This window comes from Schistocerca serialis, chromosome 1, assembly GCF_023864345.2.
Source record: "Schistocerca serialis cubense isolate TAMUIC-IGC-003099 chromosome 1, iqSchSeri2.2, whole genome shotgun sequence".
Classification (NCBI taxonomy): Eukaryota; Metazoa; Arthropoda; class Insecta; order Orthoptera; family Acrididae; genus Schistocerca; species Schistocerca serialis.
The window spans coordinates 181,763,371-181,780,656 of NC_064638.1; the positions used below are offsets into that span (position 1 = coordinate 181,763,371).

The 17,286-nt window shown below is 43.1% G+C and overlaps 1 protein-coding gene across 1 annotated transcript in view; it reads right to left on the bottom strand.

Moving 5' to 3' along the window:
* The window catches only part of LOC126458573 (trichohyalin-like), a 123,266-nt gene that overhangs the window by 39,938 nt on the left and 66,042 nt on the right, over positions 1-17,286 (bottom strand). Inside the window, exon 3 of the mRNA XM_050095747.1 lies at positions 4,553-4,860. Within this exon, the coding sequence (XP_049951704.1) occupies positions 4,553-4,860 (308 nt within the window). The remainder of the gene's footprint in view (positions 1-4,552; positions 4,861-17,286) is intronic.

Below are 17,286 nucleotides of genomic sequence, written 5' to 3' on the forward strand. Positions count from 1 at the left end.
TCTTGAAGTATTCTGGCTCTCTGAAATGGCTTACACTGACAGCTCCATGGCTGATGGTCACATTGGCTTTGCCTACATTCATGGTGGCCATATGAACATCATTCCTTAACCGGTGCTCCAGTGTATTCACTGCAGAGCTGGTGGCCACTTCTCGTGCACTTCAGTATTTCCATTCATGCCCAGGGAGTCTTTCGTTTTATGTACTGACTCCTTGAGTAGCCTGAAAACTATCGACCAGCACTAACCTCGTCATCTGTCCATCCAGGAGTCCATCTATACCCTGGAACGGTCTAGTCGTTCAGTGGTGGTCGACTGGACCCCTGGTCACGTAGGAATCCAAGGAAGTGAACTTGCTGACAGGCCACATGGAAACCACTTCTGGAGATGGGTATCCCCGCAATTGACCTATGTGCGTTATTAAGCTGCAATGGTTTTCAGCTTTGGGAGCCGGAATGGCAAAATATCAGTACGCACAACAAACAGCGTACCATAAAGGCAGGCTGTTCCAACCGAGCTCCAGGGAGCCGGAGCGCTCCGGAGCGCTCACTGCGGCAGCGAGCCCGGGTGGAGGGGGAAAGCGAACTCACTGCCCCCTGGCCGCATGCAGCCGTAATAATCCGTGCTCAATGACAGCTATGACAAGCCGCGGGAGCTCTGTACCTCTATTGGAGGATACCTTTCTATTCATTGAGAGGGATGGTCGACTACAGTGTTTTGTATGTCATAAAGTATTTAATTCTGCGAAGAGGTACAATATACAGAATTAAATACAATCAGGTAGAAGGCGCTGCACGCAGAGAACTGGCAGCCAGGCTTAAGAACGACATACCAGTAGACGTATGTTTAAAAACGGATTCGTAATACGGAGGGTATCAAAACGTGCAACATAGTTCGTGTTCTGTAATGCACCAAGAGGCACTGTGTGCTGAAACAGTAGAGCTAGGTGGCGTAATGAAAGATGTCGTGAAGTGTGTGAATTTTGTGCGTCTTCAAAGGATTCCTGAAAGATGTGGAAGCGGAGTATGGGGATATATCTTACCACAGTACAGTTCGTTGGCTGAGTCGGGGAAAAGTGCTTGATGTTTTCTTTGCCATTAGTGAGGAAATACCCATTTCGAAATGAAAGGGGGAGAAATGCGTTGTCTGAAAGATATAAAATGGATATCAGACCTGGCGTTCCTAGCTGACATAACTATGCATCTGAATAATTTAAATCTGTCATTGCAGGGCAAAGGGCAGCTAATCGTTGACATGCACGCGACCAGATCAAAGTGTTCATGGAAAAGTTACGTTTACTTGAAAGACAGATGAATAATGGATATCTAACGTTCTTCAATCATCTTGCTTCTTTGAAGCTACCTGAAGGTACTACTTTCGGCAATTACCAAGCAAAGTTAATGCAGCTCATCACGTCGTTTGAAACAAGATTCCGCGACCTCACTAGTTTGGAAATGGAAATTAAGGTGTTCAGCACTTTTTTTTCAGTTTCCACCGATGACTTGTCATCGTCACTTCAATTGGAGATTACTGATTTGCAAAATTCAACTTTGTTGAACGAGAGGTACTACAACACGTTGTATTTGTCACGATGGTAGTGTTCATTACAGAAAAAACATTTCCCAAACTTCACAACAATGCCGCTCAGATCATGTGCATGTTTGGATCTACGTTTTGATATGAGCAGCTTTTCTGAGCAATGAAAACAGTTATAAAGTAAGGAACGATCGCTTCTTCAGGATGCAACAATGAAGGCCATCCTCCGCATTAACGCTGCGAACACTTTGACGCCTGATATTTCCGATCTTGCAATGAAAAGAAAATTTCAACCTACAGAGGCCCAATAAATTTAGTATGCAATTTCTTGTAAAACATTTGTTTCTTATTTATTTCCTGAAGATCGTATTTCCTGGTGTAGCACGTCACCACGTCTTAGCAGCTAACAGTGTGAGGTTGTCGATCTTGTAAGACGCAGCTGGCAGATCAAAACCCTTGCCTTGCCGCCTGCCTCAGCCAGCCGTGCCACCTGCCGACGTACCGGCCCACTTGACTGGTCACAGCGAGCGACGCGGCTCCCTGGAGCAGGGAGCGCTCCGCGGCTCACAACGGAGCCCACGAGCTGGAACAGCCTGCATTAAGGGGACCACGAATGTGTGAAGCGCTCTATGAGGGCCTCTCGCTGGGACTTCGTGGCTATCTGCCAGCTCTGCATTGTGCTGTGAAGACCCACCTCAGTGTCGGTGCTGTGTCCGGTTGACAGTGGCCCATAGTCTCCTGTTCTGGCCTTATTTGGCTGCCCTGCGACTTCATCTTCGGATACTAGACTCATGATTGATTTTAGCAGACAACGCCTCATCAACTGATTTGGTTTTACGTTCCATCTATGAGGGTGGGTTTTGTCATTCGATCTGAGTTTTAGCGCATGTCCTTTGTCCCTCTGTGTCCTCCACCCTAGTACTTTTAGGGTGGAGGTTGTAATGTGTTGCAGGGTGGCTGGCTTTCCCTTTTTATTTTCGTGGCCGGCCAGCCACTGTATCCGCTTCGTTGTTCCACTCTCTCGTTTCTTTGTTCCCTTTAGTGTTCGTTGCATTTCCTCGTTTTTGTGGTCTGTTTTATTCTTACACTACTGGCATTGTTGGTAGCGACGTACTACATAATTTAATGGTATACTGAAAACTAAAATCATGGAAATTTTCTTTTAGTTCAAATAGTCACCTGGAGCAGCAACATTCACTTACAATACTACCTTCCATTTGCTGGACAGCACTGTAAAGCGGATTTTGGAAGAACTACAGGCCATCTCTCTCGTATCACCTATCTCTGGTATACTCTATGTACACCAAGTGGAAGTCGATAGAGGCCACGTTAATATTCAATGAGTGTGTTTTCCGGGACGAATTCTCAATAAGCTGTGTGAATTTCAATACTCAATAACAAATGGCCAACCGAACTACGGTTCGCCATCAGTTGTTGTTGTTTTTACTATCAGAAACAGTCTTGATCAACATTTATTTATTACAGTGACCTGTTTCGACCACTACTGTGGTCATCTTCAGACCAGTGAGTAAGAACCACCACCTGCTGGAGAATCACTAGTGATTGTGGTCAAGACAGTTTTTGATAGTAAATATTCGTAACATATTGATCAGTGTCACTCCTATGAAGTATTCAAATGTAATTATTGTTGTGATTTGAGATCCCCGTCTGAGGAGCGCAGGAAGAACATCTTAGCTGGTACTGTGCTGGAGATATTACCGGCGTTGGGAAGGTAGAGGCCGAGCAAATGAGATTATTCCTTGGGATCACGAGCAGTTCTTTTGATCGCGCCAGGCACTGTTGCACATTTGGCTTACCAGTTTCAAGTTTGTGAGCATGGGAAGTTTCATTGTGAAGACATTCATCAAGTAAAATGTGTGCCGAAGGATGCTTATGACGAGGAATAACACACCGATTTTCATATCCTTGTCTTTTCTCTGTTGCTTTTGTATTACTGTGTAAACAGAAATTCGATATGGGATTCGTTCCATATTTCATTATTTGTCTATTATTTTTGGGGTAGAGTGTACGATATATTAGTGAACGATAATGTTCTGCTTTATTTCAGGACAATATTGATTCTGTATGTATGTTTCCTGTGCGATTCGGTCTTCCTGTTCAATAAATGTTTCAGGGGAGACTAAGTTTCAGTTACAGGTCTATAATCGCTCGTGCCCGCCTCGAGTATGAGTAGTTCCAGATGAACGTGCAGATAACAACCTGGACATCTGGACAAGTATGGTAAAAAAAAAGTAGTGATGGCGCTGTTGGTGTAATCTGGCCAGTCGTGTTCATGTGCAGTATTGTCCTTTATAATTGTAATGTAGTTTTCGACAATATGTTGTGTGTTTCATGTGTTTTTGTGTAGTCTGAAGTATTTTAGTTTCTGTCTTTGTTTAGTTAGTAACATTAACAGCAACCCAATCCTATACATTCTATGCTCTCCTGACAAGAATTTCATTGTATAAGATTACTATTTCCTGAACGTGAGATTTGTGATCAAGTAACTGAATAGAAACCCATCACTATCTTGGTGAGGGTTGTCTTGCACTACGGTCATTTCTCTGTAAAAAAAAAAAAAAAAAAAAAAAAAAAAAAAAAAATCTTTTTGTTCAAAATTAAGAACTGAATTTAAGCCCAGTATGTAAAGTAACAAGGGCAAGTTTTAATGTTATTGTTCTTATTATTAGTATTATTATTGGCACTTAGAGATAAGTAGATTTAAGACTATGATTTAAATCAAAGACCAAAAAAGAATCAATAGGGAAACCATATAAACTGATATTAATGTTATGTGGTCGCAGGTTCGAATCCTGCCTCGGGCATGGATGTGCGTGATATCCTTAGGTTAGTTAGGTTTAAGTAGTTCTAAGTTCTAGGGGCTGATGACCACAGTAAAGTCCCATAGTGCTCAGAGCCATTTTTTTGGTAGAACTCTCGTCATTTGTCTTGCGAGTACAGTTCATGATGAGAAACAAGGCAGCGGCGAGGAACTACAGTAGCTTACGCTCCGGCTCACGGGACGGCGCTGGAGGCAGCTGAAGGCGGGGATTCCGGCAACGAGCAGCGGTCGGGGACCAGACGGGGTACCGGGTCCCCAACCCCACCTCCTGTGTTACGAGCGGCACTGGCTCCTGCGATCGCCTCCCTCGCCGGCTGGTAGACCTCACACAGGACGACGCAGGCAACGCCGGGCGGCGTCGCCACAGTTGGCTTCTGGTCGCCGCGCAGGGGGTCGTCGACCGCAGGTGTTTCAGTGGGACGGCTGGTCGAGCGCACGTCATCTGGCGCTGGCGTTCGACGGATCCTGGCGGCATCTGTCAGATCCTGTGGGCAGCGCTGAAGCACCTGTGTCTTTGGGGAGGGGGAGGAGTTACGGTTTGCTGACACTGGAGGAATGCGTAACAAGATAATACAGAGGCCATTATCGGCAGGAGATAGGTGTTCGATGAGCGTGTAACATCCAACAAATGGGTGTCACTTCGCATCGTATCGATGACACTACAACGGACGTCAGAGGGGAGAGTCAATACGCCCACTCTGCTGATGCTTGACGGCTGCGTAGCCATTCTGGAGGTGCAGAAAGGTTCACTGCTTGCTTAGAGGGGCGCCAAGTCGAGCCTATACGCGTCTCCCTGGAGCACGAACTTCGACATGGACGTCGTTGTCACACCACGGAAACATTGCCAACACCAGAGAACAGGAGTGTGGCAAGATTACCTGCTTGCCAAGGTAGGCACACGGAAGATCTTAGACGTGCTTCACTTGTCAAGGAACTCGAAGACGGTTGTGAGTGTGCCACGCCATAAGGAACAGTCAACGTTAAGATGACAACCTTCAGCAAACATCGCCATGGTATGGCTGTCGAGGTATGAAGAGGGCACACACGCATGGCTCAGAGATGATTTGTTGGAACATCAGAGGCAGGAAGGCTGCGCTTCGCGAATGGACAGTTGGTCACTGGTCACAGCTGGTACGGCGCTCACTCCTACGCTACGGGGACTTCATGGGCCTTCTAAATACAGTGTTGTGCCAGTGATCAGTGGTAATGTGCAACGTATCCGTAAAGTACGTCTTCTGCAACAAAACTGAACCTCCTTCATTACTATTTGTATTTTTTTCTTTGCTTACTTGTCAGTACTGTCCCGCTGGTTCCCACTCTGTTCGTCATTTGATTTAAATTTTGTTACTTCGTCATTCTTTTTCTTGTTATTTTTCATACTGATGTCTTTGTTCTGCTTTTGTGATGTTGATTTCACTTTTTAACTCGTTATGGGGAGTAGCCGATGTAAAAGATTTTTAACACGACACTCCACAATAAAAATCACTTCGATAAAGTAATTGATGTCAGTTTCCTTAAATTTATATTTGGTGACGATCCTAATACATTACCTTTGTCAGGTATTATTTAATTTTGCTTAGCTAGACTCATAGCTGTGTCACTATTGCTCTTTTATTGTCGGTTGCTCACATTGTAAATATTCAGCCTTGATGACTAGCTTGACGTCTAAATTTCTAACTTACGTTGGTGGCACAAAGTAAAAAAAATTAATACATTGTTAACATTGGATAAGTTTTTTGTTTATTGTGCTGGTTGCCTGGTGTCTAACTCAGATATTTAAATTTTTATGTTTGTACACAATTTTAGGAGATTTTTACATGCCAGGCACGTTTAAAAGCCTGGTTGGATGTATAAGAACGCTCCCTGCACAGTCTTTCTCCCCGAGAGGCTGCGTGATGAAAAGTTCCTACATAAGCACTTTCATAGTATTTTGTTCAAGTTTACGCAGTTCTCAAGTATTCAGCATCTCACTTCTGGTGCTTACATAAATGATGCAGGGAGAAAGAGTGAACAACTGGGTGTTCGTTCGTCAGCCACTATAAATTCATATCTGCTTAGCAACTAGCTTTTTACACACCGGTACATGCAGGTTATTAAAAATAAGTGCTTCACTTTACCTGCCACGCCTTATTTATAATGTTTTACTATGTTTCTTTCATATTCCTGCCCCTCTTTGAATGACGGAGTGGGTGAATGTGAATGTGTCTGTGTATTGTGCTACTAAAGTGTTTAGCCTTGGTCACATTTCCGATTGCTGGTAGAGCAGTTTAGCCAAGTTACGGATAGCCTTAGCATCAGGCAAAGAGGGTTGTGTTCCTCTGGTCGGTTGGTTATGTACAGCAATCGGTCTGTTTCCGCTACTTGGGTGGACACCGGCTGGAGTGTGGGCTGAAAAGGGTACGTTCCGACTGGGGCTCGGAATGTGAAGACTAACGACTCGTCTCTAGTAGCTTTGGTATGCTGTTGGAACCGTGCAAGTTAAAGCCTAGATAAAGTTTTAATCTGTTTCTTGCCTAACTTTATGCTTTTATGACCATGTTGCGTAAGTGCTTTGCGATAAGGAGCCCTTGGAACTTTTTTTAACATTCGGTGTCTGTAGGAGTTTGCTTTGTTGAGCCACGTCTTAAATTTGGAAGCATGATGGATAAAAGATGCTTGCTCTGGTCTAGTACTCTTGATTACTAATGTGAAAGTATATGTGCGTGTGTTCCTTACGTCACAATTCTTGCTTTCTTTGATTTTAACTTTTATTCCGTAATTTTCTGTTTATTCTATGTGAATGCCTTCGCCTGAGAGTTTCACGTGTTCGCTTATATACTACCTGATTCTCTTCTTTTACTTACCTTTCGCTGCTACCCATCTGCGTGAAACAATCTCCAAACGGTTTCACGATTTTGATGGTTCTGCACTGAGTTCCTTCCTGTACTGTGGGCCACGTGCTTTGTAAGCGGATGAGCTTTCAGCGACTTTTTCTGTCATTTGACTTTACTTACATTAGCAAATACATTAATTTTGATATGCATATGTTCTAATCAATTGTAATTTTGTTTTCATTCCTTGTGTAAATACTTCCTGTAACTCTGCAAGCGTTGTGGCTAATGATTGCTTCATATATTTCTGTATCCCGTGTTTCCTTAAGCTTCGTGTTTCTTTTCGGTACCGCTAACGTTTCTGTAATTGGAGTTTTTCGCATCTGTCCGCACGCCAACCTTTTCGGCAGCGTGGTTTCTCTGTGGTCCTTCAGGTTGAACCCTGCACGGCTGTCAGTTTCAATCGCTATACTGTCAATTGTCTGACGCTTTGCCTCAATATTTAATTTTAATCTGTGAATTTTAAATGTTGCATTATTGATGCGTCTGGCCGTGGAGCATGTCCTGTTTGCCTAATGTGTGTGTTTATGGTGTAGGTTTCTATTCATGTCGTTCTTTCCGCTCTCTGTATTGTCATGCTGTGAATGTCGAAATGCGTGTGTGTAATCAGACCAGTATTCTCAGTTGGCAAACTATTTATTGCCCACGAGCTATAAGGTTAGATATTTTACGTTAATTCTGTTACTTCTGTTACTCCTGTACAGTGAATCAGGCACCAGCAACAGAGTTTAATTGAATGTTAATATTCTTGCATCTCATGAATTTATGTCGTGAATAAAACGTTCAGTTCAATTGAAACTAATACTAGAAACATACCACCTATGCTGAATTACACGAGTACATCCTATATCTCTTTCCATGAATTCTCGGCGGGTCAGGGATTTTCTCTGCCCCGCGATGACTGGGTGTTGTGTGATGTCCTTAAGTTAGTTAGGTTTAAGTAGTTCTAAGTTCTAGGCGACTGGTGACCATAGATGTTAAGTCCCATAGTGCTCAGAGCCATTTGAACCATCTTTCCACGCACAGGTTGAATAAGGTACACTCCTGGAAATGGAAAAAAGAACACATTGACACCGGTGTGTCAGACCCACCATACTTGCTCCGGACACTGCGAGAGGGCTGTACAAGCAATGATCACACGCACTGCACAGCGGACACACCAGGAACCGCGGTGTTGGCCGTCGAATGGCGCTAGCTGCGCAGCATTTGTGCACCGCCGCCGTCAGTGTCAGCCAGTTTGCCGTGGCATACGGAGCTCCATCGCAGTCTTTAACACTGGTAGCATGCCGCGACAGCGTGGACGTGAACCGTATGTGCAGTTGACGGACTTTGAGCGAGGGCGTATAGTGGGCATGCGGGAGGCCGGGTGGACGTACCGCCGAATTGCTCAACACGTGGGGCGTGAGGTCTCCACAGTACATCGATGTTGTCGCCAGTGGTCGGCGGAAGGTGCACGTGCCCGTCGACCTGGGACCGGACCGCAGCGACGCACGGATGCACGCCAAGACCGTAGGATCCTACGCAGTGCCGTAGGGGACCGCACCGCCACTTCCCAGCAAATTAGGGACACTGTTGCTCCTGGGGTATCGGCGAGGACCATTCGCAACCTTCTCCATGAAGCTGGGCTACGGTCCCGCACACCGTTAGGCCGTCTTCCGCTCATGCCCCAACATCGTGCAGCCCGCCTCCAGTGGTGTCGCGACAGGCGTGAATGGAGGCGTGAATGGAGGGACGAATGGAGACGTGTCGTCTTCAGCGATGAGTCGCTTCTGCCTTGGTGCCAATGATGGTCGTGTGCGTGTTTGGCGCCGTGCAGGTGATCGCCACAATGAGGACTGCATACGACCGAGGCACACAGGGCCAACACCCGGCATCATGGTGTGGGGAGCGATCTCCTACACTGGCCGTACACCACTGGTGATCGTCGAGGGGACACTGAATAGTGCACGGTACATCCAAACCGTCATCGAACCCATCGTTCTACCATTCCTAGACCGGCAAGGGAACTTGCTGTTCCAACAGGACAATGCACGTCCGCATGTATCCCGTGCCACCCAGCGTGCTCTAGAAGGTGTAAGTCAACTACCCTGGCCAGCAAGATCTCCGGATCTGTCCCCCATTGAGCATGTTTGGGACTGGATGAAGCGTCGTCTCACGTGGTCTGCACGTCCAGCACGAACGCTGGTCCAACTGAGGCGCCAGGTGGAAATGGCATGGCAAGCCGTTCCACAGGACTACATCCAGCATCTCTACGATCGTCTCCATGGGAGAATAGCAGCCTGCATTGCTGCGAAAGGTGGATATGCACTGTACTAGTGCCGACATTGTGCATGCTCTGTTGCCTGTGTCTATGTGCCTGTGGTTCTGTCAGTGTGATCATATGATGTATCTGACCCCAGGAATGTGTCAATAAAGTTTCCCCTTCTTGGGACAATGAATTGACGGTGTTCTTATTTCAATTTCCAGGAGTGTATTTCATTCTCTTTTCAAATTAGCCTAACGCTAGTTAATGCACGGTCGTGCTCAAAAGTATCGGAACGACCTAATTGTATTTCGCCTTATTCGCATGCAACCCGCATAACGTACCTGTTTAGCCCTCTAATCGCTCCTCGGAACAGTCGTTTGACTATTGAAAATGGTTCCAAGTCACCACTAGAAAACGCTGCTCTGTATCGCAAGAACTCAAGATGTAAAGCAATACCACGATACTACAAATATCAGGGAACACCTTATCGCAGATAAGGCTGTCCTTAAGGCTTGTAAGCTCACATTTATTACAATAAATGACATACTGCGATGTCACCACTCATTACGTCAGGTAGGTTCGTCGTATTCATGATTTGCTCATCAAACTAACATACCGTACTCATTCTTTAAAACAAAATGACACTAAAAATTTAAGTTATTCACGAGAAGCTTGTTGAGAATATGTATGAACTTCAAATGACACGACGAACCGTCTCGTTTTGCATATTGATTCAAACCCAGGTCATGCAGACTAAGCAAAGATTTCGTGACTGACGGAAACTAACAGCCATTCCTGACTAGGCGTACAGAGTGATATACCTCGATTTTAGACAGTATCAGTTAGCAAATATCAACTTTAAATTACATAAAGTAAACATTTTTAACGGACGCGAATTCCTACCCAGCATCTATTCTCCCTGTAAATGAACTAAGAGATTTTAAATAGTACTTCTTCAGAAGTAACTTACTTGATATGCCATGAGGTAAAGCTTTGTGTTGGACAGCGATTCGACCCAGAACGTAATCGAATTGTTATCGAAGTACAATCAACTGAGATCGGATTTTCTCGGCAGTAGCTAGAAGTTTTAACTGAAATGACGAGACGAAACATTTTCCTTCCTAGGACTCCAACCCGGCACCTATCTCTGTTATATTCTAGAGAAAACGATCGTTAAATACGGGTTTGTCACACCAGCAGCGACATGTGAACATGTTTGTACTAGAAATATGGCGAAGAGTTCAGTGCAGACTGGGAATCGAATCCCACACATACGGTTGTTGACTACACACAGAGGTCAGCTACAGAATTTTTCTCTACCAGCAACTTGGAATAACTTCCTTGAACTTACAGTGATCTCGCAAATAGTTCTGTGTCTCACTGGGAGTCAAAAGCGTCAGATACCGTTAGTATTCACTACGAATGAAGATAAATTAAAAATCAAAATTATTATCCACCAGCAGACACATATTATGATGCTAGAGCTTGATAAAATTTTAGTACCGGGCCAGGCTTCGAAGCCATTCACGCGCAATGTGTGCAGACGTTGAAGAATCTGCAGTTTTGAACAAACAACAAATTGTAGTCGAGCTGTATTTTCACGAAGGGATCAAATTCCGCTTTAAGGGCGGTCTGAGTTGCATCATAGTTCAGAACCAATTTTATCGACATACAGAAGCTCAATTAAAAGATAGAATAAATGTCCTGTGATCCTACATAGCATTTGTTTCGTCACTAGAACTAAATAACTAGTATAAGAAACGTTACTAGTGATAGTTTCTACATGTCGCCACTCCTGACTTTGTGGTTCAACCTGACGTATACTTGGTAGAGATGGAATATCATGTTTAATGTGAATTTAAGACCACAATTTCATTATACCTTCTTCACTTGGCGTAGCCAGAAGAGAATAGAATCTCTCGCCGTATCAAAAATCATCGGCAGAAGTTGGTATCTAACTCAGATCATCAATCCAACAGACCATCAAATCCTCCTCTGCCTAGGATTTTTCTATCCTAACGCCGTTGCGCCACACTGGATGATAATTCTGACACACACTCCTTGTAGTGGTTTTCGCCCCTGTTAACTAATCACGAGAGATGTCTGAAATACTTCCATTCAGTAGTAACAAAGCGTGCATGCATTTAAAGATGAAGCGCATGATGTGAAGTTCTGTGATGGAGATACTAACCCAACACGTAATCGGATTGTTAACTAAGTAAAATAAAATGTTATGTATCGTTTTTCTTACCAGCTGCTAGGTGTTTGAATCTAAAATAAGGATACAAATTTTTGTGCCTGAGTGACAATCGAACTGTACACCTACCGTCCGTCTTTATTATCCACGAATATAGCTTAAGTATCAATTGCTTACTCATCAACAGTAAGATGTGTGCGTGTTTGACCAGAAATAACGACACCAATTGCGATTTTTGGCAACACATGAACAGACATTAAAAATGCACGTTAATTTTCACTAGCAGGCCGGTGTGCACGTGATAGGGCTTGAAATGATATTATGAATATTTTTGTACTGGATCAGTATTCGGAGCCACATACTCACCTTTGGAGGAGACCTAGAGAAGATTGCAGTCTTGGGAAAAGGAACGAAATTATTGAACTATACTGTATCGAGAGATACAGATCCTCGAAAGAGATCACAGTCCAGCACCAAAGTTTTCAACGTCTCTAGTTCAATCAAGTACAAGTAAAATAAGAGCCCTGTTCCTTTAAATGGCTATCGGCTCATCAAATAAAATTTTCTAATGTAAGTACGTTTACTGGCAACAGTATTTCTGTTTACCATGACTTCCGCCTATGTCATTTCGCAACGTAAACCAGCTCTGCCCAGTTGGTTATAAAGGAGAGTTATGTTTAATGCGGATTCTGGATTATAACGTTTTTTCCCCTGAGGTTACCAGAGGTAAGGTACATCTGTTTGTGCCTCTTAAAAGTAAATGCCTGAACTCACGCATCGCACCTGTGATAGTTCGTTCCACCAGACCATTGTGACCACATTTTCCAGCCCCAGTATTGTGCTGTAACGGATGATATGCTTAGCTTAAAAAATTAGTTACGGTGGAAAAAATGCGGGTCTATTAAATGGTTAAGTAGAAGCAAGCTTCTGCCGCGGAGATGATGCTGTTCACATGTCAGCAGAATGTAAAGAGGCTTATAGGCATCATAGCCTCGATGTGAAGACATTCTGAAATTTTCACTAATTCCGGAAATCTCTTAGTTTGAGAAAATCATCTGTGAAGTGTGAAGTTACCGTATAATTTGATTATTACCGTCGTTATTACTATCATTTTCTTCATACCTCTGCTGGAACACAGGTGCTTAAAGATCATTTAATGGCTTTTGGTCATTATAGCAGTAGTTGACCAAGAACAGGTTCTTTCCCTGTCTACGGAATCCTTCATGTTACTACCAAACATCAGCAATTACTCGTAGATTACATTAAAACTAATTGGTGAAGACTTTGATAGCAAAACGCGCTGCCATTCTTAATTTACTTGCACCTAGAAATGGCTCTCGAATACTGCCAAACCGAAAGCCAAGGGATCTTACTGCTTTCCGATATAAGTCGCTGTAAGTTCTTCTATATGATTTTGTCGAAGTGACCTGTTTAGAGTTGTGTATGACAGAATGTTTTACAAAATCAATTGTTTTTCTTTGCAATAAACACTTTCATTCTAAGCTATAAAGTTCAAAATTTTCGCAATATTACTTCAAATTTAATATTCGCTTGTATAATGTAGGAAAGTTTTTCACAGTTGCAAAACCTGCATTCGACTCATTGACCTTACACTTTGTCGCTGACCATAAATTCTAGCTCAGTGACACCAGTTAAAGTGACCTAATGGAGCGAAGACTGTTCGCCAGTGCTCTTTCTTCACTCACTGTTCGTTTAACCTGATTTTGTAATGATTTAAATAAGACATGACCTTCCAGTGGGAGAAATTTCGTCCCCCTTTCCGTTCTGTGAAATTTGTCAAAGCTTTTTGCCTTCCAGCCAGCGAAATGCGGAAGAGTACGGCTGGTAAGCGATTCACAAACCACGATTTAGTGCCGTTAAGACGATTTCTTTAAGCATTGTGGTAGCTGAAGGAATTTAGTTTCTAATTAAATAGTCTTATGCAGCAACGTTCGCAGATATCTCAAATAGGATAAGTTCTTTATCCAGGTACAAAAGTTGTAAAACAAACTTTCCACAGTTTGTGTCAAGTTTCTTTCCGTCTGATAGCACTGCCTAAGTATTTTGTGTAGGAGATATCACAACTAGTGTTCCTGTAGCTGTGGGAATCATTAGTTGAAAACGAGTTTAACACCAATGGGTACAGTACTGCTAAATATTCAAAATGATCATCAACCTAAGTCTGAGTTCATCCACAAATTGTCACTTTTATGATATTGAAGCTAGACTCTGTATCCTTGTCTTCCTTGAGTGGGCATTCGAAGGCGTTTACACACATGTATACAATACTACGAAAACGCTATAGTTAAAGTGGCTCTCATAAAGTAATTTTGCTTTTAATCCTTCTGGGTCTTCAGTGTGCAATATGTGTTGTAGATGCAGTCTTAGACAAAAAAAAATAACAGCCGAGTCGTTCACTTAAGGTGGACAATACAGTCGTGCTCCCCTCAGAATTTGTCTGCCAATATGCCCATTCTGGCAACATTGTAGACTGCAGTACTTGCCGGAGGAAATCTTGACTGCAGTCAGAGTACGTCACTCTTGACTACAACCGTAGTCCTGGGGTAAAATGCGAGACTAGCTAAGACGACGTCTGGCAACCGAAAGCACATGGCGTCAAATTTTATGGCACCTTTACTCTTTTTGCTGAAGCTATGAGTGTAATTCAGGCGAATCTAAAATATATTTCGCTTTGTCACATTGGTAATAACAGTTGGGTTCAACAATATTTTAGCCAGAGATTTCTTGGCTGATCATCTGCTTGTGAAAACCGCATGTGTCTGAGTTTTCTGGGACCCGTTTACTGCCTACCGGTGGGGGCTGAGGCACTGCTCTGCCTCGCCTCCTGCCAACAATGTCTGCTCCACTCCTCACTCTCGATGGTGTAACATGCTTTAATGTTGGTGAGTGGTGACCCATAAAATCTGTCTACGATTTGTTTTTCACACTTGATGGCAATGGAGGCACAAAATGGTTATCGAGTACTTTATTACACTAGTTTGCAGTATATCAATATTTCACAGAATTAATTTCATTGTTTCTGATCCAGTGCGCTATAATTAAAGCGTCACATCCTGTTCTTTTTCCTTTCACAGGAGATTCCTCAAATTATTTTTGTCATGGATTCATATATGTTAGTTAAATCACAGAGTAAATGCAATGCAATGTTATGTGTTTGGTTTCTTTCTTTTTTTTTCCCCTATGGTAAATGGATGCGAAACACTGTCTATACCTTTCACAACCTGCTCTATAGCTACTGAGGCAAACTGCTTGTTTCGACGTCCATAGATTAATTAATGGAGAAGTGAACGCTGTTCAAACGTAATATTTAAAATATTCAATTGGATTTAAGGTGACAAAATTGCCCGTATTTGAAGCTACCCAGTGAAAAAGTTGCTAGAGCAGCTGTTAGCTAATGGCTGCAGAGAGTGCAAAATTGCTACTGTGGAAATTTAGCACAGAGTCCCTATAGTAATCAAGAGGTTAATTTCCTTCATACTTATCACCCTGTCATGTGAGTCTTAAGTGAAGAACAATATTGAAATTGCTATCGTTGACGGTCGATTCAAATTTCTTCAGAGACACTTGTATTGTGAAGCAGCCTGGCAGTCAGAAAGCAGAGATCTATGACCATTAACACAACTCACTGAGACGAGTTACCAAAAGGACTTGATATGTAAAAGTTTTCTTCCTATTTAGTTAAGAATTTTTTCTGGAAATTCGAAGTTCCATAAAATAAATCAGAAAAACTTGCATATGCTGGCCCCTAAACACAATTAAAAAAGAAGAAAAATTAAACATAAATGATCTCTTTGATGCCTCAATCATTACTGCCATTATGTGTCTTACCAGTTTGATTTTATTTACTGACAAAACTACATTCACAAACCATGGAAATGTTAATTTTCTTCACATGCATTATTGGGCAACTAAAAATCCATGTTGGCTGCGACAAGTTGTACACCAAAAACCGTGGTCGGTGAATGTATGGTGTGGGATTATGGAGAACAGAATTATAGCCCCCTATTTCATCGAAGGAAATCTTAATGGTAGGAAGTACACCACATTCCTGCAAGAACCATGAGGTCGGTTATTGTAATACCTTTAGGAACAAAATGTATCAACACGATGGGTGCCCAGCACATTTTTCGCTGAAGGCTGGAAATGAGTTGCAGAGACAATTCCCAAATCTTTGGATTGGACGTTGGATGTGTCGTTGTCTGCTCGTTCGCGAGACTTGACACCCCCTGGATTTTTCTTGTGGGGATTCGGAGACATTGTTTATAAAGACGTTCCTACTACAGCTGAAGATAAGTGAGAGAGAATTGTCAGAACATGTGCTTCGATAAGTGCCGAAGTGATAGGGAACACAATCCATAAGAAGGTTGCAGCACTGCATTGATACCAGTGGCCATCACTTCGAACACCTTCTGTAAATGGACGTTCATGCCATTTTTTCACCTTCGTTGACCTTCAGAGGCCTTACTGTTACACATCACTGGATTCGTCTCGATAGCTGCTATCAGAAAAAGTACCGAACTATAGCATCCCGTTTTTTAAAACAAATTTGACCTTAATATCTCTGAAGCGACCCCACCCAGCAACAAAAACCCATAGTCATATTATGGCCCCCGGTTGTCCCATGCAACTCTTGTCCCACAAACTCTTCAGCTGCTATCCTACTTGCGGGATTAATACTGGTGGCATTAATTAGTGTCTCACTCTTTAAAATAATCCTCCAAATTGCGTTAGGGGTGGTTGTGGGGAGGAGAGCCTCTCCCTGTGGCGGGTACCGCCCAGCCGACCGCTGGTTCCTTCCTTTTTCCCTTACCTTGTTGTGCCTTCAGACCCTCTTGTGCAAGATATTGCCTGCGTCACATCAGTTTTCTTCTACCTATCATGTTACAACTGTCACGCGTTTTTTTAACACATTGACTTCCTTATACAGTTGCAGCATCAGTCCCCACTTCTGTCACTTTTTACCTTTCTAAGTGTTTCTCTCATGAAATTGAGGGACTGATGACCCACTAGTCTAGGTAAAACATATCGTCATCAACATCACGAAAAAAAGTCAGGACAAGCCAACCAGAGTGCTCTCACTCCCAGACGCAACAATAATATTGTGATCGAGTGACGACACATCCCTACAGATTTTAATGACTCATTTCCAATCCCTGGCGAAGACTTCATGTGCCACATTTTTCCACAAAACATATTAATATTATTTGGAAATATTTATCTGAAAAAGCAACGAAAAGTGTTTCATTTATTTTCTTCTTGTCGCTGTGAGCCTTCATTACAGGAGGAGGGAAAGCCTATAAAACATGAACCAGGCACTCCGGATCAGAGCCCTTTTGCTGTGCACATATCTTTTTCCGCCCAAAGTTAAATGAGAAAAAAATTTGCTCTGTTTCACAAACACAGTTCTGGGGATCGTACCACGTGAACACTAGCATGAGCTGACAACTGATTACGTACAACACTAAGAACCTTCACTGTATCGGCTCACTGAAACAGTTCTCGATGTGTTTGGAGAACTGTGTGGCAGTTTCAGAATTTCGTGATCATATTGTAGCACACAATACAAATGAGTACTGGA